Source organism: Canis lupus, chromosome 16 (assembly GCF_048164855.1).
Source record: "Canis lupus baileyi chromosome 16, mCanLup2.hap1, whole genome shotgun sequence".
Taxonomy (NCBI): Eukaryota; Metazoa; Chordata; class Mammalia; order Carnivora; family Canidae; genus Canis; species Canis lupus.
The window spans coordinates 5,821,437-5,844,169 of NC_132853.1; the positions used below are offsets into that span (position 1 = coordinate 5,821,437).

The 22,733-nt window shown below is 53.5% G+C and overlaps 2 protein-coding genes and 1 long non-coding RNA gene across 4 annotated transcripts; 2 read left to right on the top strand and 1 right to left on the bottom strand.

Annotated features, from left to right (window-relative positions):
* Positions 1 to 286: 286 nt before the first annotated feature.
* On the bottom strand, positions 287 to 17,224 carry GOLGA2 (golgin A2). 2 transcript variants are annotated; one of them, XM_072778105.1, is made up of 27 exons: positions 17,066 to 17,224; positions 15,425 to 15,541; positions 14,210 to 14,290; positions 10,992 to 11,108; positions 10,670 to 10,713; positions 10,487 to 10,550; positions 10,009 to 10,068; positions 9,748 to 9,828; positions 8,911 to 8,949; positions 8,544 to 8,606; positions 8,365 to 8,458; positions 8,160 to 8,266; positions 7,169 to 7,227; positions 6,744 to 6,885; positions 5,516 to 5,605; positions 5,302 to 5,409; positions 5,029 to 5,116; positions 4,308 to 4,648; positions 3,925 to 4,038; positions 2,867 to 3,091; positions 2,712 to 2,787; positions 2,426 to 2,514; positions 1,943 to 2,152; positions 1,757 to 1,859; positions 1,567 to 1,673; positions 1,336 to 1,489; positions 287 to 1,247 (listed from the first exon to the last, which is right to left on the bottom strand). In XM_072778105.1, the coding sequence occupies exons 1-27, from the start codon at positions 17,111 to 17,113 to the stop codon at positions 1,024 to 1,026; spliced, it is 3,045 nt and encodes a 1,014-aa protein (XP_072634206.1). In that variant the 5' UTR covers positions 17,114 to 17,224; the 3' UTR covers positions 287 to 1,023. The 2 variants fall into 2 exon arrangements, with proteins under 2 accessions (XP_072634206.1, XP_072634207.1); XM_072778106.1 differs by lacking the exon at positions 14,210 to 14,290.
* Positions 8,774 to 12,914, top strand: LOC140605803 (uncharacterized). Its single transcript, XR_012008349.1, has 5 exons — positions 8,774 to 8,971; positions 10,822 to 10,921; positions 11,624 to 11,766; positions 12,114 to 12,332; positions 12,636 to 12,914. It is a non-coding gene; the product is annotated as an uncharacterized lncRNA (long non-coding RNA).
* A 131-nt stretch (positions 17,225 to 17,355) lies between the features above and the next one.
* Positions 17,356 to 22,491, top strand: SWI5 (SWI5 homologous recombination repair protein; the record flags this gene model as incomplete). The annotated part of the gene is made up of 5 exons (XM_072778140.1): positions 17,356 to 17,573; positions 17,834 to 17,882; positions 19,593 to 19,714; positions 20,444 to 20,538; positions 22,146 to 22,491. Coding segments are annotated over 5 exons (549 nt in total), but the record flags the coding sequence as incomplete, so codon positions are not given.
* Between the last annotated feature and the right edge of the window lie 242 nt (positions 22,492 to 22,733).

A 22,733-nucleotide genomic window follows, 5' to 3' on the forward strand; every position in this document is an offset into this window, starting at 1 on the left:
ATCAGGCTCTGAGCCTCTGGACCATTAAGACAGGAGTGCTCCTTAGAGTCCCATGCATGGCAGGGGCCCTGGGATCCCCCAGGCTTCCCCAAGCAGCATGGGGGTGACAGGCCTGGATCATCTCCAACAGCTCTGTTTGCTAGGCAGGCTCAGAGACACTGGGGCTTTGCACAATCCAGAAGTCTGCCCTCTGCTGGCAGAATCTGCTCCCTGTTCAATGCCCACAGTGCAGACTCCAGGACCTAGGGGCCAGTGACTGGAAACAGGCACACACAAGGCTAAACAGTATGGCTAAATCCATTTATTCCGAAATAAAAAGCAAACAGAAGTTGTGAGTCACCTGGGCGGAACCCCGTCCCCGCCTCCTTCCTCTGTCCTATGCTATCAATAAATAAGTTTCCTCATCCCCAAATATTTAATAGAACTTCCTCCCCATTTGCCAGTTCCAACCTCTGCTATGATACAGGGGGCTGCCCTATCCCCAGAATATACAAAATGTTACACAGGTACAGTATATACACTGGGGAGGGAGCCCCCCCCCCCACCAGCTTATGCCTTTGCCTGGCCTGGGTTAGCCCCAACTGTCCTAAGGCCTGGGAGAGTGCTGCCCAGTCATTGAGCTGGACAGGGGGAGCACTTGTTCCCCAAAGTGCCTCTGAATAGAGGATGCCTGAGCCCCTCTGAAGGACTGCTTGGTGGGGGTGAGGAGGCCACCAGGGAGCCCCTGCCCCCCAAGAAAGGGAGCCCTCTAAATAAACTATGTTTTTATTGAGCCTCTGGCTCTTTGTTTTTCTGGAACGATGAGTAGTCCAGATAAAGACACAGCCCTTGCCAAGGTGGCAAGAGGTCTGCACCTATTTGTCTCCCCCAATTAGGAGGCTTTTCACACCCCTCTCAGGGGTCTTATCTTGCTATTTTAGGGATAAAAGGGTAACTGGGAAGGAATGATAGGGTGGCAGGGACAGGGTGGGAGCAGAGCCCCCGGCCCCACTTCTCCAGGTTTTGCTTGCTGGTGTCAGGCTCTTAGATCACCAGGATCTTCACCTCGTCATTGTCATCAGCCCGGTAGAAGAAGGGGACGCAGGGATTCTTGCTTAAACCTAGGTATGGCTGGGGATTCTGCATCTCCTGCAGAAGCTGCATGATCTGCTGTGCAGTGGGGTTCTCAGGGGCACTGTGGCCTGGTAGGGCCTCTCCCTGAGGAGGTGCCACATTATCATTGTCAGCCAGGCTCACCTCTCGAAGATCTTTGTGGGTCAGGGAGAGAGAAAGAAACAGGGCTCTGAGTGCTGTGCGAGCTCTCCCCGCCCCACCCACCCTGAGGGCTCTACTCACCACCCTGGCCATTGGCAGCACCAAGCTCTTGGGCTGGGGGTGCTGTAGCAGGCTCTGCTGCGGGGTCCTGGGCAGCTGCCAGGAGCTTGCCCTGCCGTTCATTGCGCTCGCTCACTAGGCATAGCACCAGTTTCTGTAGCTCCAGCAGCTTCATCTGGAAGGAGAGGTGCTGAGCACCCCCGAGTTCCACCCCTGCCCTGTACCACTCCCAGCGATGCTCAGGGCCCCTACCTTCATGTTTTCTTTGTCTTGAGCCAGACGGCTAATGTACTCCTCCTTCTCCCGGTGCCGTTCCTTCAGCACTGCCCTCTGATTCTGGTACAGGGCGATGTATTCTCCTGTGGGTACACGGGCTGCCGCTCAGGCTCTTGGACCCATCACAGGGCTCCCCCCACCCCCGGGTGCTGGCCCTCCCACTCACCAATAGTGTCTGTCTCTCCAGAAAGCTGGATGCAGCAATGCTCCAGCTCCTCCACCCGCTCCTTCAGCTCCACTTTCTCCTGCATGAGCTCCAGGAAGCGGCCCTGTGGCCAGAGCAGCAGGGTCAGGGTCAGGCAGCCCGCCCTGGTGGCCCCACCCTTCCAGGGCTGGCCAGCGATTGGCTCACCTGCAGCTTGTCCATGGCCACCTGAAGGGCCTGGTGGGTCTCCCCAGGCACACTGTCACCACTGGGGGCTGCGGCCTCCTCCTGCACCTGCTGGCCTGGGGCCACCAGGTGAGCCAGACGCTGGCAGCGCAGCTTCTGCTTCTTCAGCTGCCCGCGCAGCCGTGCCTGCTCCTCCTCAGCACTGGCTAAGGCCGAGTTAAAAAATGCCACCTGCAGGTGAGACATGTGTGTGTGCTCTTGTGGGGGATACTCAGGGTGACCAGGTGGCAGGAAGGCAGAGAGAAGCTCCTCCTCTCCTGGCCTTCGTGGGCACATCTGCGCTTCAAGGATGGTGCCGAGGCTGACCGCTGGGTCCCATGGGTTTGAGGGTTGAGAGAGGTTGAGGGAGGGAACCAAGAAGAAAGGAGGGTGCCCCTGGGAGGGGGTTACCACAGAGGGAAGCGGGAAGGTGGGACGAGGAAGGGGCAGCGGGGGTCTGCTCACCACGGCCTCTCGGCTCTCCAGGTTCTCTGGCATGCTCAGCTTTGGCTGGGCAGCCTCCTCTTCCTTCTCCTCACTGTCCAATCCATCTCCTGTCAGGGCAGATGGAGGGTCCTCAGACAACCCAACAGGGGAGGTAAAGCGGGCCAGGGAACAAAGCTTGGGGCCAGTGCATCCCCAGAGAAGAATTCACTGTCCTACAGGTCCCGTCACACTTGATTCTGTGCTGCTCAAAGTCACCCCTCCTCCTCGGGCTCTGTCCTCTTCCCCTGGACACTCTCCTACTCACCTTCCCCAGGCATAGCCATGAGGCTCAGCTGGGCCTGGAGCTGCTGGTTCTGCTGGGTGGCAGATTCCAGGCGTCCCTGAGGGACCAGGAAAGAGTGAGAAGGGATGCGGGTAGCAGGCCCTCCCCTCGGGGCCCAGTACTCGAACTCCCTTCACCTGGGTCTCCTGTAACTCTTGGAGGGCTTTCTCGGCCGCCACCTTGCCCTGAACTTCCTCATGCTGCAGCCGGTCCATGAGCTGAGTCTGCAGCAGCACCTGCTTGTGCAGCAGCTCCTTGTCGGAAGCCAGCTGCTGGTAGGCGGCCATATACTGCTGCAGGTGGCTCATGTACTGGTCCCGCTGCTGCTGTAGATTCTGAGCCTCCTGGCTCTTCAGCTCCACCTGTGGGAAGACCCAGGGACTAAGGCTGGCACCCATGCTGAGAGGAAAGCGGGAGGCTCTGCGGCCCGCCCAGGCCCCTGGCTTCCTCGCTCTAGGACTTCAGTGACTGCCCCTATATCCAGGGACCCACACTTCCCTTACCCTTCCTCATGCCTCATGACCACCTTCTATTTTCACTTTAGTGGAAAAGCAAAGTGCGCCCATGGACATCTGAGTGCGCCCTGAATGCCTCACACTACAGGCATGCTTCTCATTTAATTCTTGACACCTGGGCAGCCCGGGTGGCTCAGCGGTTTAGCGGCCCCTTCAGCCCGGGGCCTGATCCTGGAGACTCAGGATCGAGTCCCACATCGGGCTTCCTGCATGGAGCCTACTTCTCCCTCTGCCTGTGTCTCTGCCTCTCTCTCTCTCTGTGTCTCTCATGAATAAGTAAAATCTTAAAAAATAATAATCCTTGACACCTCTGTGAGCAAAATGCTAATATCTCTGAGGACACCTGAGGCTGAGAGATGAGAAGCGACTAGTGACTGGTGGAGCTGGGGGTAGCATCCAGGGCTGAATCTGAGAAGCCACCCGAGGTGCACCATCTCTTGACCTCGTTAGGGGCCTGAGATCTCTAGCCAGGACGAGGACCTTCAGCCCAGGGATACCCACTCTGTAGAGTCAGACAGCTGGGAGTGACAAGGGGCCTGCACCACAGGCAGGATTGGAAGGACTCTGGAGTCAGGTGTCCCCCCACAGGCTGAAGCTGCACCATCCTGGGCAACCTCCCACCCTCCGAGCAGGTAGGTTTGTCCTCCAGGCTTCCTCAGCTGGTGTGGGGGGTAAGTTACCATCTCCTTTAGCTCTCCCAGCTTCTCCTGCAGCTGGCCCAGCTTCTTGGCCAGCTCCTTCTTGACATGCTGCTCCGACTGCAGTGCGGTAGTAATCTCCATGTTCTCGTTGGACTGGAGAGAGAAGAGGAGTCAGTGGCCACCCCAGAACATGGAGTCTACCTCCCACAGTGCAGGGAAGAGTGGAGGCAGGTGTCCTCACCACCTCTGCCCCACTCATCTCAGCAGGGCTCTCCGGCTCACAGGGTGCCTTCAAGGGCACCATTTTCACATTGGGTGCATACACCCTTCCCCCATTTACACGTGGGGAGACAAAGGCCTAGAGGGGTTAACTGTCTTGCCCAGCACCAAAAGACTTGGCTAGGAGGAGAAGGGCTACACACCAGCTTGACGAAGCCGTTCTGCAGCTCAACCAGCTGCTCCTTGAGCTCGCGGTTCTGGGAGAGCGCACGGCTGATGGTGGTGCGATCGCTCTGCATGCTCTCCAGAATCTGCTTGCGTTCCTCTGCCTGCTCCCCCCAGCACTCGGCTGCCCGCTCCAGCTCCAGCAGCCGCTGCTCCTGCTCCCGGTTCAGGCGACTCAAACCTTCGTTGTCTTTCACTTGGGCCTGCACCTGCTCGGCCAGGCTCTCCAGCTCCTTCTGTAGTTGTTCAGTCTCGGCGTGCAGCCGCTGCTGCTCCTCCTCCAAGGGCCTGGCTGGGGGCTCCTGGGCTGGGGGCACCACTGTGGGGAGCAGGGGGAGGGGGACACACGCTAGGGGCCTCTCACCTCTGTGCCTTCAAAAAAGCCCTCTTCTTGATCCACAGCTCCTAACTGGGCCTCCTCGCCCCAAACCTTGGCTTCCTGGCTCACAATCCCTCACCCTCAGGGGATATGCACTCTTTCAAGACACTTTTGAAAAGAGTTTTTAATATTTTTATGCTCAGGACAATTCGGAGTGGTTGCCAGCGGGCACACTGCCCAACCTGGCCAACTCCTAGTACGGACCTCTTTCCCTGGGCCACAGTCCCCTTCCATCCACCCACATCCTTAGGGCATTTGAAGGCATCCTCACCAGCCCTCTGGCACCAATCCTGCTCCCAGATCCTCCTGCCTCAGCTTACCTATCTGGTTCTTCAGTTCAGCCAAGTTGGCCTCCAACTCCTGCACCTGACTCATGCTGTGCTCCTTCTCTTCCCTCAATCTGTGCATCTGCCCAAATCACAGGGGGGATGGGTACATGGGTGGGGGGAAGTAAGACCATTGCCCTCTCTATTCCCACCTATAAAAATTGCACAGCCACCTCTGGCTGCATACCAAGTGATAGGATTCCCCTTTTACTGATGTCCAGAAAGATCAAGCAGCCTAAGGTGGGGGCGCTGAAGGTCACATCTCACCTGTTCAGACATCTGCTGCATCTTCTGCTGCCAAATGGCATTCTCCTCCTTCAGAGTCTCTGCATACTGGTCTCTCTCCAGCTGCAGTTGCTTTAGTAAATCTCTCAGCTACAAAAAGGGGCACAGATGTTAGCAGGGGCTGCTGCTGGGCCTAACCAGCTTCTAAGCACCTAGGGCCATCCTTCCACACCCCCTGCTCTCTGCAAGGCCTCACCTCCCCGACGTGGGCCTCCAGCTGTGTCCGCTCTTCCAGGGCCTGGTGTAACTCCTGGCTGCTGTCAGGGCTTTTGGATTGACTAGAAAACTGGAGAATGGAAAAGGAGAAGGTTAGATGTGGGGAGCCCAGGCTGTTGCAGTAATGCACCCCACCCCAAAAGGATCTGAGCTGGGATAACGTACAATTTGGCATTGATACAGATCTCTACCTTTACATTACGTTAGTATTGGGTCCACAGGCTTTCTGTTAACTAAATACTCATTGTAAGTGCTCCTCTAGCTCCCAGTCCTGCCAACCTGGTGTGTATTCTCTTCCAGGTTCTTTACTGGCTATAGTGAGGGTGGCTACAAACTGGCCCTGGTCCCAGAAATGGGGTGGTCAGGTCCCAGAGTGCGGGTGTCCATTAACTTCAGAGCAACCTCAAGCCCTCACTTCCTCTCTCTACCAGGCTATTTGTTAGACTACCCAGCCTAGGAACAGGCGGAGGCCATGTTCAGTCAACACCTGCTGAATGGATGGGGAGATGGTGAGGGAGATGGGTAGAGAGCCCTACCTGCTGCCCAGGACAGACCAAATTTGGAGACTCATGTTTCACTCTGGGGGGATTGACCAGAAGAGGAGCCTTAACCAATTGGTCCCATGCAGGAAAAAAAGCCGTCAGGAGGGTGACAGACCATGTGAGAAACAGCTGGGGCTGTGGAGCTTGGGAAAACCTGAGGGAGGGCCAAGGAATCTACAAACACACCCCCTCCGAGTATCTAAAGGTCTCAGGAAAGAGATGAAATTTTTCCTGTGTTGATTGGGAGGGAAGAACCCCACTGAAGGAAGTGACCTGAAGGCAGATTATCGCTGTGTGAATAAACACTGATGGAGGGGAGCTCTTTGGCCCAGGTACCCTGATGACCTGGTGGCCCCACCTCCAAGAGGAAGCAGATGGGGACTCATGGGCTAGCCTTGTGACTGTCAACTGTAGAACAATGGTTTGCAACCAAGATGCTTTAAAAAACAAAAATTTAAAAAGCCCCATCCCTGAGATTCTGAGTCCACATTGCTGCACAGGGCTCCAATTTGTAGATTTTGATCAACATCTGCAGCAGGATTCTATAGCAGGGCCAGAACAAGGACCCAAATATTCCAGCTTCTGGCTAACGGCTGGCCATCACAATCCCGGGAGACCACGGCCCCAGACAGATGGGACCCAGACTCCCTGGGGCTTCGGCCTCACCTGCTGCAGCAGGAGCTCCGACATCTCCAGCTTCTTTTGCAGCTCCTCCATCCCGAGCTGCATGGCTGCCTTCTCTCTCACCATCACCTGAAGCTTCTCCTCCAGTTCTGAGTTCTGCTGCTTCAGGTCCTCATTGTTTTTGCTATGGCCAGAGAGAGCAAAGGTAGGTATGAGTACAGAACAGAAAGGAGTACTCTGGTGATCAACCCACCACACTTGCCACGGGGCCACAGAACGGTCGGAAGGGGCCCCCGGGGAACATGAAGCCCAACGAGCAGGCCAGAGAGAAGACCCGCGAGGCCCAAGGCCACAGCCTGTGCTGGCGGCACAGCTGGGCCTGGAGTCCAGCTCTGTGCGTGTTCTAAGCCGTATGCGGTGCCCCCCTTCCCCTGTAGCCCTCCCACTTGCCAGCCCCGCTGTCCTACTTGTTCTTATATAACTCCAGCTTGAGGGTGTCTCGCTCTTTGGTTAAGTCCTTGTTGTGCTGCAGATACAGAAAGGCAGGGTCAGGCATGGGCTGGGCAGCAGAAGATGCAGCCACACTTCTTCACCCACCCTAGCCACACTTGACACTTTGTTCAAAGCCATGTCCAAGCCCAAGTTGTCATGTGCCGTGGACTAGAACTCGGTAAGGGTGGGAGAGATTCAGAGCTGGCCAGCAGAGGCCCAGACAGTGGCACTGCTATCAACTACTAGTAGCGTCAGAACACTCCTGACCCTTCACAGAGCATGTCAGCAGCTGCCATGCTAACAATCACATTCAAGCTTTGCGACCACCACATGGGGTAGGCACGATTGTGTCTGTTTTTACAGGTGAACAACACAGAATATCACAGATTCAGTCGTTTGCCTAAAATCCCCATCGGAAAGCTAGAATTAAACATCCAGTCCGTCTGATTCTTCACCTACATTTTCTCCCTGGGTTGGGGAAGCAGGGATAAGGAGTGGAATTAAATTTGCATTGTGATCCTCTGTCCCTTTTTTGAATGATCTGTTCATACGGCCCACCACTCAGACTGTACAGAGGTGATCTGTTCCTCTCCCTGGGTTTTTATAATTCCTTTCACACACCTTGTATTACACACATACTTCCCTTCCTATACAAATGGTAACATACGAAAAAGACTGTTCTGTACTCAGCCAAGACCCACAGCCAGTGAAGGGGGCAGGGCTGTCTCTCAGGATCTGGACTCTACATTCAGTGCTCAGTCCAGAAAGCAGCCCCAACTGCTAAGTCCCCCAAGACAGTCAGCTCAGCCCTGGTTGCTTCTAACCACCTCAAAACTTTAAAGCAGCAAGAAACAGCCCATGCTGCCTTGTGGGCAGGAAGACACTCCACCGTGTGGAAGGGACCTTTCCCCTTCCCCTGTCGGGGAAGCTGCACCTCCAGCCAGGTGGGTCAGAAGCTGGGCTCACCCTGTCCACCTGCTTCTGCTGTGTGGAGACAGCAGACAATGTGCGCTCCAGCTCACTGACACGCTGGCGGGAAGACTGCAGGCGACTAGCAAGATCTTCAGACTCTCCTGGAATGACAGAGTTCAAAGAGGAGCCCAGGAAGGAATCCCACCAAAGGCCTGCCAACGTGCCAGGCTATGGGGTGGGAGGATGTCTAGACTCCCACCTGCTTTCTGCCTGGCTGCCTGCTGTGTGTGGACCAGGGCTGTCTGTAATTCGGTCTTCTCAGACACCAGAATCCCTATGGTCTGAATGTGAACCTTTGGGAAAGAAGGTAAAGGGGTGCTGAAGAGAGGGGATGGAAGCATTTCCTGGGGGCAGGAGGGAGATCCCAGCTCCACACACCTGCAGCTGCTCCCTTAGAGACCCCTGCTCCTTTGCAAGCTTCTGTTCAAACTCCTTCTTCTCCTGCAGGAAGGAGGACACAACATCCTTGACTGGAAGGGGGCAGAGATGAAACAGCAAAGGACGTGATCCCAAAATATGCCATCAGTGGAGCAGGATAGGCCCAACAATGTGGCCAGACTGGGGGGGAGGGGGGCGTGGTGGCAGGTAGTGGGAGGAGGGCAGGGGTAGGGAAGGGGTGGGGGACACAAGGGGGCCTTTTATTCCTCCAGGCTGGGAGCAGACCAAGATGAGAATGGGCCTCTACATCTGAATCCTCCCCAAACGCCTCTGCCACATAATCAGCAGACAAAAGATATCATGTTACTTTTTCCAGTTGATCCAGAGTTTCCTGGTTCTGTTGTTTCTGTGGGGAGAGCCAAAGAGAGGTAACTCGGTCTATTCCCTTTCACTGCCCTCTGCACACCAAGACTGAGGGATGGGCAGGGGCCAGGAATGGGTTTCAAAGGGGAAACTTCATGTGGACACGAACTGATAAGAGTCTCCTCAAGCTCCCAAGAAAAGACTTTGGGTCTTGGGTAGTTTTGCTCACAGCTACACAGATGAGAGTCCTTGTGAAAGGACAGGGATAAACCTCCAGAAACAGGAGTTGAGAAGCAAGAGACTACCCTTCTGGTAACTCGTGATTTGGAAGGGTGCTTTCATTCAACAAGTATTTACTGAGCACCCTGGGCCTAAGTACCCACAGGCCAGGTTCTGTTCTTAATAGCAGGGATACAGGAATGAGAAGGACCTGATTCTCTGAGCTAAAGGGGACCTTGGACACCTCTAATTCTACCTCCTCAGGAGACTGAAGCCCAGAGAGGAAAGGTGACTCATCCAAGTTCAAAGATGGAGCAAATTAGGGGTTGGGTCAGGGCAGGAGCACACCAGCCAAGCCAGTGCTTCCTCCAGAGGCTACAGCCCTGGGGCAAGTATGGAAAGGACTCAAGCAGGGGTGTCCGGAGAACAGAAGGAGGCAAAGAAGGCAGCCACAGAGAGCCATGCCGCATGCTCTGGGGTCCCTCCACCTGAGACTCAAACCCCCCGACACCCCATTCTCCCTTAGCACCAGGGTCCCCCAGCCCCTTTCTTCAGAGCCCCAGGGAAAAACTGGAGCCCCAGATTGGCAGTGTGGAATCAGGGGACCCCACTGGACTCTTACCAATTCCTCTATCTTGCTACTGAGTTGTTTGTTTGTTAGATTGCTGGAGTCCAGGGCTAGTGATAGCTCTTGGTACCGGCTCTGAGGCGCATGCAGAGGAGGAGGAGGAGGAGGAGTTGGACGAGGGTTGGGGAGAGGTAGAGAGAGCAGTCATTAGGGTTGGGGGCTGTCTGGGCTGGCAGCGGGGCACCCAGCCCCCGCTGTGGGAGGAGATGGGGGCTGGCCTGCAGGGTCCTGAGACCATGGTCTAGTGCCACTTACCTCTAGATCCTTTATGTTAGCAGAAGATGCCAGGCCCTCCCCATTGATGTAGGATGAAGACTAGGAGACACGAAAGGGCTCACATGGAGGCGCACTCTGCCCGCCCCAGTACCTAAGCCCTCTGACTCCTCATCCTGCCCATCAGCTGCAAACTTTTCTGCCTAACTAACCCCTCCTTTGTACCACTCCTCCTGGTTCTTAGCCCCCCGTCATCATCCATCCCCTCCTGGGCAGCTCTCATTATGCACTTTCTGCAGAGAGGTCAAATGATGTAAGCAGCCTCAAGGTCGGACCCCTTTACCTGGGGGAGCTTCAAAGGGAAGACTTCAAAGGGGAGAGGAGTCAGGCAAACATTACCCAGTGAGCTGGCTACTCCTGAGCTCTTCCCTCCCTCTTGGGAAATCTCTGCCTCAGTTTCTTTCTGTCATATTCTCCCTCCCCATTTCCCTCCCACTTTGGGTTTCAAGTTCTGGGGTACCTCGGACACAAGACCATTGAGCTGCTGAGAAAGCTGTCGCAGGCTCTCGGTAGAGGACAGACATCTGGGGATGAACATGAAAGTCAGGGGTTCAGGAGGCCCAGCGGGAAAGAGGGGGTCTCAGGCAGAGGCCTGCCCCAACGCCTGGGCCCAGGGACCACTGCCCTCATGGGAGATACTCACTTGCTATCATCTATGAGGATAGGACCATTTTCTGCATCATGGTTCTGTTCAGGAAGAAACACATGAGGTGGTCACTCAATTGCTGGTAAGACCACCCAGGGGCAGGGGGAGGCAAGCTCATTCTGATAACCTGCCAACTTCCCAAACTTCAGGGAAAGACCTGGTCTTGGCTTCCCCCACCTCAGTCCTCCAGAAGGGCACTCTGCTCTAGGAACCAAGCTACCTGAAGAATGGGAAGAGGACCCAAAGCAGGTACAGTCCTCTGAGGAAGAGGAGGGGGTGAACATACAGTGGGGGCGGCAAAGGGGGAGGAGGCACAAACCTGATTTGATGTCATGCTGGTGACACGAGGGAGACTAGCACAGGGGGAAGGGACACCGCCAGGTGACACGGTGTCATCAACAGTTGGTGCAGCAGGAGCGGCGCGGTCTTTGGGCGCCTGTCACAGAACAGAGCAGGCAGGGGGTTAGGGGCCATGCAGGTAAGAAGGTGCCTTGCTGCCATGGACGCAGGGATGCAGAGCAGGCAGGACAGGCATTGCTGTGGTCAGAGTGACAGTCACACATGCTGGGAGCCACTCTGGAGTGCGGCTATGACTCACCCAAGCCGAGGGCCGCCTGCAGCCTTCTGGATGGCCAAAGCTCAAAGCAAGGTCTGCAAGACCTCCCTCATGAACACATGAGGGCCTTGTTCTCCGTAGAGCTCAGCAAGAGACAGTACCATGCTCTGACCTGTGGCAGCCACAGCAGGTGGAAGACAGGGTGCCCAGTCAGGGAGAAGGCAGGCCCTGTTCTTCTGGAATGCCAGGGTGACACCCCCCTGGGCCCCTGCCAGGCAGAGGGTGGTGGTACTGAAGGAGATGTGGTCAGTTCCACTCTTTGCCTCCTTCCTCTCTGCTCTCTTTTCCCTTCCCCCCTCCTCCTTCCAACTCCTGGCTGTATTTGTTCAATTCAGGCCTTTCCTGGGAAGGAAGTTACCCAACTAGAAGCCTCACCCTACTCCTGCAGGTGAAAAGAAAAACATGGCTACTACACCCACACCCCAACCTCCTAGCTCCAAAACACCTACCAACCAGGAACCAACCTGAGAAACCAGAGGTAAGATGCCTGCCCTCTGACTCTTGGTATCCTGGAGAACGATCCTGGAATGGGACACAAGGAGCCACAGAGAAACTGCTCCCTTTTCCCCACCTGAACCCACTTGCTTGACCAGGGCCCTACCCAGCCTCCTTCCAGGCTCAGGTCTGACACACTCAGTCCAAGCACCTGGCTCTACAGATCTAATGTCTGATGATGAGTAAAGATGAGTGGAGAGATGGGGAAGATGGCTGATAAGCTCAAGTTTGAAGAGGGGAGCACTAGGGAGCCAAGGCCTGGCCAGTGAGGCCAGGAGCGGGAGGAAGAGGCCACACGTGTGCCTGTCTGTCTGTCTCTCTCTCTCTCAGCCCAGGGCTCGCTGCTTTCTGGACGCATCTGCTGCCCTCCTCAGAGCAAGTGCCGCAGAGCCCAGGGAGCTGAGGATGAATCTGAGCAATTTGCATGTTTAGTGTCCATGCTGTGACCTTTGACCCTGGAACCTGGCGTTGTCTTGACAACCTGTTCAACAGAATCCTAGATAAGAGCAGAGGCTCAGCAGCTGGCTGAGGCATGAGACTTTGGGGGAGGTAGGGCACTTCCAGCCCTGGGCCCTGCAAGCTCTGGGTGCCTCCTGGCATCTTGAGATCCCCCTGATCCCTAGCACTAGATACAATGACGTTCAGAAAAGAAAAAAGTGATTACCTGAAGATTTAAATATATATATCTATATCTATAATGACGATTTTGTGACCAACCAAGATATTTCACAATTTTAGGTCTTACAGCAAAAGTAGGGGGGTATTTAAAAAAATCACTCGCCACTCCTCCAAATGTACTGTTAATATTTTTTTTATTTCTTCATGATTCCCCACTTCTGGAAATGCTATCAGCTCTCTGTCCAGGATCCTGCAACCACAAGCCAGCATTGCCAGGACAGAAAACTTAAGTGGGAAACAATCACTGATAGAAGATTGGATCTAAAAACCACAAGAGATGGGATCCCTGGGTGGCTCAGCAGTTTAGCACCACCTTCCACCCAGGGCATGAACCTGGAGTCCCGGATCGAGTCCCACATCGGGCTTCCTGCATGGAGCCTGCTTCTCCCTCTGCCTATGTCTCTGCCTCTCTCTCTCTCTCTGTCATGAATAAATAAATTAAAAAAAAAAAAACCCACAAGAGTAATCTGGGTTTTCCTTTCCAGGACAATAGAGGGATGCGGGCAGCGGGCACAGAATCCTAGAACTCAGCGCAAATACGAGCTTCAGGACTGCCCCAGGCCTAGGCTCCCCTCCTCCCTGTGCCTCTCAGCAGCTCCTCTGAGCCCACACGATGAGTCAGTCACAGCACCTAGACAGACCCGATCACCCAGGCGTGAGCAGTCCCTGGGAGTGAAAGCCTCTAACACCAGCACGCAGGGCTCTGTCCCCTGCTCTCTCTCCATGCCCATCTCTAACTGGACGTGGCTGCGTTTCAGCCCTACGCCCCTGGCCTGGCCAGTGTCCCAGGAGGAAGTACCAATGTCATGTCCAGAGAACCCACCCAGGCTCCCTGCCTTTCTGGGAGATACTCTGTGAGATCATAATGCAAACTGTTACCTGCATTCCACCCTCCGGCTGCCTGGGATTCCCTTTCCCCCACTCTCCATATGGATGAATGCTACCCGCCTCTAATCTTCCCATCAGTCTCGAGTTCATTTAGAACCAACCTTACCCTCAGTTAAGCACCTGGAATGTTGCCACATCTTACCTTGCTTCTTGCAGCAGGGTCTCTGCCTCCCTAAGTATGCATTCAACCTGGTTTACCTCTTTTTCTTGAGCACCTAGCCAACTGCCTCTCCTAGCAAGGACCCATTGAACACACAGCCCAGTGTTGAACTGATTTTTGAGAATAGGGGCAGGCGGGATGTCCTGGTCACTCATGTTTGGTTAACTTCACATGCTTTCCAGTTAATTCCTCTGAAAAAATAACCTCAGTCCTTGTAACTATAACATACACTCCCTTTGTCTTAACCCTACACTACCTACTCTCCAACCAAAATGAACTAATCCAATTCAAAAAAAGGACAAACTGCTATGCAGTCTATTCATCTTTTGGGGGACAGGTGCCCAAAGGGCAAGTGTGAAGGTTTGCTTTTATTTAATCCAAATCTGACGCGCCACTGGGTATTCATACCCAAGGCTAGAAAAAGCCAAATCCCACACACCTGCTCTGGAAGCTTTCCCAAGTTACCTTTAAACTTCAAGATGTGTCTCACATCTTCTTCAAAATGATAAAAGATGTGGGGGAAGGAAAAAAACCCAATCAACCAAGCAGGTGAAAAAAAAAGCAGACATGAACAGGCTGAGGGTTAATGACAGCAACATAAAATAAGCCAGAGGCAAAGTATTCCCCCAAACCAGAGAAGCCTTGGGGCATGCACAGCTGGGAGAGAGCAAGCCAGAGAGGGGGTTCGGCACTGCCTCACCTTCCACTTGTCCAATGGGGGGAGCGCTACCCCATTGGAGCGGTTAAGGTCGGACACCAGCACCTTCAGAATATCCTGAATCTACAGGAGGCGAGAAGGGAGAAACAAGGGCAAGGGGAGAGAGAAGAGTGGCTTAGAGAGAGGTGAGAGAGTCAGGGAAGGAAGAAGTGGGTTCAGGAAGATGAAATGCTGGAGAAGAGAGAGGGCAACAAATCCATGGCCTGTGCTGCCTTCCCAAACAGCCACCTGCTGCCGTGCTGGAGGCAGAAATCAATGTACCCAGATGGAAAAGTCCCCTGAACGAGACCGAGAACGCGATCACCAGCCCAATGCAGGTGTTATTTTAATACATTCATCAGACCCTCTCCTCAGACCCGGGTGCTGGGGACAAATCTGACAGGCTTGCAACTCCATTTTAAAAACCAGACTTCCATGGAGGGTTCGCTTGAACAAAGGGAGCTCCAGCTAGAAGTCTGAAAGACACTGATCTGCTCCAACAATATCATCTTACAGAAGAGGAAACTGGGCCCAGGGGAGGAAGTGATTTTCCTGAGGTCGCCCAGCAAACTGGTGGCAAAGATGGACTCAAAATTCACTGTCACCTAACCCAAATGCTTGGTCTCCTTGCTACACCCTGGGTCTCTTTTGGTGCTTCCTATAGGGACAGTGTGATGGCAGATGGCTATTCTCACTGCCTGGCTTCCCCCCTGAAGCCAGGGATGAGGAAAGTCACCAGGTCAGTATGTCAAATAGGACTACCCTTGACTGAATGCTTATCCCACACCAGGCCCTAAGGGATTAATATAAAAACAACATCAATGGGGCATCTGGACAGCTTAGTTGGTTAAGTGTCCGACTCCTGAGTTCTTCCGGCTCAGGTCATGATCTCAGAGTCATGGGATCCAGCCAGACATCAGGCTCCGTGCTCAGCAGGGAGTCTGCTTGAGGATTCTCTCTCCCTCTTCCTTTGCCCCTCCCCCTGCTCTCTCTCAAATAAATAAACCCTTAAAAGAAACAAAAAAAATCAACCATCTCATTCCAGTGTCACCAGTGTTAAGACATTATTACCCCAACTTTATTGATGGGGCATATTCCCAGCAGAGGGAGAGGTAGGATTCAAATCCGTACCTGACATCTCCTCCACAGTATCAACCACCACCCTCTACTGCCCCTCAAACACCCCTGGCCCCAGGAACCTGGCCAGCCAGTACTCACATCCTCAGGAGAGTGACAATCATTGGAAGTGGTAGTCTCAGGGCTACTGCCATTTTTAATCTTCCTTTTCTTCTTTGCTCCTACACCAGGGCTGTTCTTCTGCTGATACTCCCTCAACTACAGAAAGGAAAATCAGTGGGGCTCATGAGAACTATAAACCCCTGTATTCATGTCCAACTTTGTAGTTTACAATATACTCCCATACTCGCCATCTGACTTAATGCCACCAACAGCCCTACAAGGTGTTGTAATTCTCAGTGACTGCAGAAATAGACTGATAACATGACTAAGAAAAGAAAAGGCAATAATGGAATTTAAACTTAGGCAATAATGGAATTTAAACTTAGTCTTCTGACTCCGAGTTCTGGGGTTATGCCATGAAATCAGCAGGTGCCAAAAGGCAAAACCAGAGGTGGAGGTGGAAAAGGTGGGAAAAATAACATCTGAGTAATCTGACTTTAGAGTCCTTTCCTACAAATCTGTTAAAGCTGCACATTGGTATTTATCAAACTTTTATATCAACGTATCCTGATGGCAGAAGGCAGTAAAGGCACACACCTAGTGAATGTGGAAACCTAACAGAAAGAGGACAATCCAAGCACCATTTCAGAGAGAAGTCTATCATAATCTTACAAATCTACACAAATGTCATCCCTAGTACATTACTATAAAAGGATTTTTCTTTCTCAAAAGAATCAAGCACAATTGATGCTTCAGTTCTATATTATCCTGTGGCCCTCAGAACACTCCATGTTGAGATGATGATTTGGGGAAGATTCCCACCTATGAAATTCAGGTTCCAGAGATCAGTTCCACAGAGGATAAGCAGATCTCACTCCAAAGAGCACTGATTGATGGGGGGGAGGCGGGGGGGGGGGGACTCTGGTCCAGAATCATAAGGAATTAAAATGTGAGGTAGAGAATTCAGATTTAATATGTGAAAGTCTTTCTGGACAGTAGAAACCTAAAAGGAAACCATACCAAAGAAAACACACTCTCCCCATTGTCACCAAGGTGTTATCAATGTTCCATGATCACTGGTGTAGTCAATGTTTAAGGATGGGGTACAGTCTAGAGTAAGGGCTCCTGAAACCTCTCCCACCTAGGTCCCATAGTCCCCAGTCCCCTTCAAGCTGGAAATTTGCGCCGCGACCGGAGAAACCGGAAAGGGTATGAAAACACTGGGAGACTGGGTAGTAAGACCAAACACCGGGGCTCCTGGCGCTAATGACAGTTCCGAGGGGGATTGTGACGTAACTACATTCCCCTCCTCCCTACCAACGCCCGAGTCGCCGCTCCGCGGTGGGGGAGGGGAAAGCAGGGCTGGGACCGAGGTCCCTGGACACCGGGACCGGCCTGGAGAGCCCAGGTCCTCCGCTTCTGGGTGGCAGAAGGCTAGGGCCAAACCTGGAGCAGGGAGCCCGGGGAGTCACCAGCCCAAAGTCACCGGGGGCGGCGGGCGAGGGCGGGGGCTGGGTAGCCGGGGGGCGGGACTGGCTGAGACGACTTGGGGTGGGGGGCGCCAAGGGGCGTCACGGGGCTAGCCCCGTGTGCCTCAGGGGCAGCAAAGATTCTGGCCACGGCCCGGCCGTCCGAGGGGCCTTTGGCTGGGTCAGGGAGCCGCGACCCGGCACGTTTTACCTTTTTCTTGGCCGCAGCCAATTTGCTCTGTCGGGTTTCTTCCGACATCCCGGGACGGGGAGGGGTAAGGGGGGTGGCCACATCACCGCGATCCCGGCAACCACCGCGGCATCACTTCCGGCAGTCACCGCGCCGGTGTGCGACTGAGCCAGAAAGGGAGGGACCCTAGAGTTTCTAGGTAGCAGCTGGTGGGCGTGGCCTCAATGCTCCAATTCTATTGGCTGGTGAGAAAGATGAACGGGGGGGAATGGGCGTGGTCAGGTTGCCGCGAGCGGGTGGAGTGACAATGAAAGCTGCGCGCGCAGCCTCTGGCCCCGCCCACTTCGGGGCGGGGGCGGGACCTGGCTTTGCAGGTTGCGCGCGCATCTAGCCACCCAGCCGTCGCCGTCTCCGTCCTAAGATTCCGAGTACCTGGTGGGCCAGAGGGGCCGCTCTCCCGCCCCGCCCTGGACCCTTCTGCACTGCATACTCCCCCGACACGGGGGCCCCGGACCCCAGGGCTCCGGAGGTGGGCGAGGAGCGGATAGCAGGGCGAAAGCGCATCCCTTCACAGTCCCTTTCCTGACTCCCCATTGCCGGGCCTCAGACTCTGGTCCCAGAGATCACTTCCAGAGACCCCCATCTAGCCCCCCACACTCCCTGCCCTCATCTCGGACCGTATCTGCCCCTCCCCAACTCCTTACCTCCCACACCCCCACGTAACCCTCTCCTCTCAGAGCGGACTGACTCTAGGTTCAATCAGCCTTTTGTCTTCGGATTCCTCTCCAGGACTCAACCAGGACTTTCCCAAAGTTGCCGCGGGGCCTTCCAATCCCCTGTGAGTATGCCTGTGACCCCCACCCCTTTCTCTCCCTCCGCAGTGTGAAGTCAGTGCTGCTCCCAGCCCTCCTCTCCATCCCCAGCCCCCTTCAAGTCTTCCCCCAGCACATCTTGTTCTGCTGAGGAACTCCGGGTCATTTCTCAGTCCTTCTGCCTTCTTTTCCTCCTGCCCACCAAGATTCAAAGGAGAAGCAGTGTCCTGGCCTTTGCCTGTGGTACCCCAGGCTCCCCCAGTAGGCTCTGTCTCTCCTCCTTGCCGGGAGCACCCTGATCTCCTCCCTCACCCACCACCCCACACAAAAACCACTCTCATTCCCCCAGACGCGCGTGCGCTCTCGTGCCTTTGCCATTTGAATATACTGTGCGCTTCTGGAATACTTCCCTTGCAGCTTTTTAGCAAGGTGATGCCTGCTCATCCTTCCGGGTTGAGAATCCCCGAGAGGAGCCTCACTCACCCCCACTTCTGACTCGGTCCAGTTGCTCGATTAGACACTCCCTTAGCACACTGTACTTCACCTAAAAAGCACTTTTCAGACTTGTTGTTAGTTGATTAATTATTTGTCATTCATTCATTCACTGGACACCTTTTTATTGAGTGCCTCCCGTGTGCCAGGCACTGTTGGGGCACAGTGAACAAAACACAGTCCCTGCCCTCATGGAGTTCATACTCCAGTGGCATGAGGCCAACAACATATTATCAATGAAATGTATATGTCAGGTGGTGATAGATGTTTTAAAATATCAGGACAAAAGAATAGTAAGCCAGTGAGGAGTGACCATTTTAGACGGAGTGGTCAGCGAGGGCCTTCCTGATGAAGTGTGAGTAGAATTTTAAATGAAGATATCTGGAGGAAAACCATAATTACTGGGTGTTTTATATGCGTTCCCAGAAGGCAGGGGCCAGGCTTGATGTCTTGTCCATCGTTGAATTCCTGGAGCCTTTGCCAGTGTCTAGCAGATAGGGCTTATTCACTGTCAACTCACTGATTAACAAACCCTGCCCTAAGAATAGGAACCATATCTTCCTTGGCCTCTTCTTCAGATCCAACACATATTTCCTAAAGATTAGCCAGTGTACCAAGCCCTGGCCCTTGTAGCTTCTAGAGACAAAGAGGGCAGATGAACTGCAGCCCTAGAGAATGGTTTTGTTATCCAATAAAATCATAAGCCCAGCGACATCATAGACTTGAGAAGAGAATCCGAGAAGTAGACATGACCCTAGTAGATTATCTAGGGTCAGATTAGGGGCCAGAGTGAGCCCTTTAGTTAGGATTGGGCTTGGGCAGGAGTGAAAGAAAGCCCCCAATAATGGTGACCTAAATAGTCCTCCGGGACCCAGGCCTCTATCTTGGTTCACCACACTTTCAGCTTCGATTCTACCTTGTCACCCAAGATACTGTTCAGCTCTATCATTACATCCACATTCTAGCCAGCAGGAAGGAGGAAGGAAGGCCAGAGAAAAGCATGCCCTCTCCCTGGAAGAATGACTCCCAGATGTTACACACATGATTTCAGATTAACTTCCCCTTGCCAGAACTTAGAGGGCTACATCTAATTCCAAGGGAAGCTGGGAAATGTAATCTCATTAGTGGGTGGGGGCTGTCTGTCACCAAGCAGAAGCAGGTTGAGTGGCTGTTGAGGGCAAACTTGTAGGTTCTGAATTGTGGATAATGGGTCCGTCTGGCTAATGACTTTGTGTGCCACCCAGCGGCCATCTCCCAAGTCTGGCCAGGCTGATGGGGCCAGCAAGGATTCTCTGCGCCTTGACATTCAGAAACTGAAGGAGAAGAGGGATCTGCTGGACAAGGAGATCACCCAATTAATATCTGAGTAAGTCTCACTGGGCTCCTCAACATGCTCGAGATAGCTTTTGACCAGAGCCCAGTAACTGAAACCTAGCCATGCTAGCTTAGCGTGAAACCAGGATGGTGCCCTGCTGTTATATCCAGCCCCTCTCAGCAATCCATCTTGGATAGGGTATGGTCAGGCCTGGGAGGAGCGGGAACTAGGAAGTGGAAAGCTGTCAGAACAGAGAGATTATCACTCTCACAGTCCCTCTCTGCCTCTGCTCCCCGCTCACACTCACGTGGGACTCCATTCTCTACAGGTGGGCTTTTCTGTGCCTGGGGGAAGCTGGCTCTTCCACAACTTCTGGATTTTCTCATGCCCCTTGCTATAGTCACATGGCACAGACTGAGCAAGCTTTGTGCATTTCACACATGAAGGGATCTGACTAGCCACTCATGTGCCCATCAGTGAATCCCTCAGCTGTGCCCTTGGTTGCATAGTGCCAGTGTGGCTGGGAGCTGCCCCCCAAGGGCATAGGGACATTTGCCAGGAGTGAGGGGCTAGGCACATTCCCTGCTCTACTGTAGGCTTCCTGAGGGCAGAGTCTGTCTTGGCCCCTAGTAGGCCCTTAGTGAACATTTGTTAAATAGATGCCTTGTTAAAAAAAAAAAAAAAAAAAAAAAAAGATGCCTTGTTAGTCTCTGAACCTTGGATCCTCCTCAGCTTTCTTAAAGATCCCCTCTCTCTCTTTCTCTCCATCTCTTACCCCAGAGGCTACAGTGTGGATGAACTGGAGGACCACATCTCCCAGCTCCATGAATATAATGACATCAAGGATATAGGCCAGATGCTGCTAGGCAAACTAGGTGAGCAGCAGGACCCCAGAGGACCAGCGAGGGCTCAGAGGGAAGGAGGTTCCATTTCCCCAGGTGTTTGGATTTTGCTCCTGGGCCCTCTAACTTGCCAGCCTTCCCATCCTTCTCAGCTGGCCCACTGCTCAAATGCCCGAAGCAGCTGTACAGCTCTTACAGGAGTCCCTAGGGTTTTTTCCCTAAACGTGGAGCCTGCTTCAGAGCCCCAGGCAGATTTGAGCACGAACTCCTCTACCTGCTAGATTGAGGGCTACGGTTCCTGGTCTTCTAGGTCCCTACTCAGACTGATGGAGATACCACCCTTACCTCAAATGGCTGACTTGCCACAGAGGCAGAAAGTCACAGGAGGGTGACTCTGTGACTTAAAGGAGTATTTTGTTCCTCCTAGAACACAGTCTGACTATTCAGAGGGCTTGGCCAAGACACAAGACACACACACAAAGGTGTCTGTGCTGGCTAGGACAGGCCACTTGGGAAGTAAGGAAATGCATGGGTAGCCTCAGTCCATTACCTGGCTGAGGTCAGTGAGCACTCCAGCGTTCAGCAACTGGTGACTCTTTGGGACAGGGTGCAGGGCCAGGATGTCCACCAGGTCACTGCAGGAGTTTAGCACGTCTTGTGGAATTGCCTGTCAGCATCCAGGAGTCTGTGGCAGGAAGGGCTTCTCTGTTCCAGTGGGGAATGGATCCCAGGGAAGGAAAGGAGACAACAGAAGGAGGGAGATACAGACAAAGGAGGATGATCAGGCCCTGAGGAGAAAGGAAGACCAGGGGACTGTAGCCTAGTGATTAAGGGCATAAACTCTTGTGAGATATAACCCAGCTTGAGACCTGTCTTTCTGGTCACAGGACCTGGAGAGAGAGGATAGGGCAGCCTATCTTCTCTCATTTGTTCAGGCGATATTTGCTGAGCACCTGCCCTGTGCTACTGCACGGCATGGGGCACTCCAATGAACCAGACCCTTAAAGGACCCTGTTCTCATGTGACTTATGTTTTGGTATTGCGGGGGGAGGGAGGTGGTCAATGAGTAAAGGAACATAAGCAGAGGAATTATAAAATGTGCCAAGTGCTATGATAGAAACAAAGATGGAGAAGAATATTGAGGTATAAACAGGGTGGCAGTTAGGAATGAGCTAAGGTCGTCAGGGAAGGCCTCTCAGGAAACCCTTCTCTTGGGAGGCCATCCCTTCCCTTGGGAGGAAGAAAGAGTCTTTGAGGGAGGAGGAGGAATGGCATCACCAAATGGCCAGGGCATGGCCCATGGGCCAGGCTAAAGACTGAGGGTTTTCAGCAGTCCTCAGGTACAGTGTAAATATAAATTTACATTTTCAGCAGGTGGCTCTAGCTGCTCTGTGTGGAGTCCAGGGGAGCTTTGTTTGACTCCTCTGCAAAGTGGGGTGAGGGTTCAGTGAGTCTAGTTTGGGGTGGCCCAGCAGGGCCCATGGTTGTGAAGTCTGGAGAGAATAGCAGGAGGGTATCTCAACCAACTATGGGAGCAGAAAGAAGGTTCAGGAGTGGGTCCTGGGTAGGTGTCAGGCCTTTGGCCCGTCTCCCCCTTTCCTCCTCAGGATGTGCATCCCTTCTTCCTTCTTTTCTTTCAGCCATGATCCGAGGTGTCACCACCAAAGAATTGTATCCAGAATTTGGCCTGGAAATGAACGACTGAACCAAGGCTCACAGTCCTTTGTCCACAGCCTGATGGGACAGGTGGATTTGAACATGAGAGGCAGTGAGAGCCCAGCCAGCACACCCACAGGCTTCCCAGTGAGAAAGTTTCAGAAGCCGTTTTCTAGAGAACTCAATCTGAGTCAGGAGGGAGCCTGGAGAAGAGGCAGATGGTGTGGAAGCACTATTACCTGCTCCACATTTCCTGAAATGTTCTGGTGATAGGTACATGTGTGTATGTCTGCCGTTTGTAAATAAACATACAAGCAATCTTGGTGTGAATCTGTACATGGAGTCCCTCTCCTCCGATAGCCCCCTGATTTTCCCCGGGAGAAAGAGAGCCAGCCCCCCTTGGATCATAACAAGCCAACATGTACAAGCACTGTGCTGAGAACCTTATATCTGTTCTCTCTAATGCCCGAGTCCATCCTGTGAGGAATGAGTATTGCTGTCCCCATCCCCAGATGGGGAGGTGGAGGCTCAGAGAAGCAAAGTGACTTACCCACGGTCACACAGCCAGTAAG

What these genes read in the sequence shown, in the direction of transcription:
- GOLGA2 (XM_072778105.1), bottom strand. Translation starts at nt 17,113, where the DNA reads ATGTCGGAAGAAACCCGACAGAGCAAATTGGCTGCGGCCAAGAAAAAG. An exon ending in CTAACATAAAGGATCTAGAG is followed by an intron (nt 9,829 to 10,008) that starts GTAAGTGGCACT and finishes CATGCGCCTCAG; the next exon opens with AGCCGGTACCAAGAGCTATC. An exon ending in TGCAGCAGATGTCTGAACAG is followed by an intron (nt 5,117 to 5,301) that starts GTGAGATGTGAC and finishes TGATTTGGGCAG; the next exon opens with ATGCACAGATTGAGGGAAGA.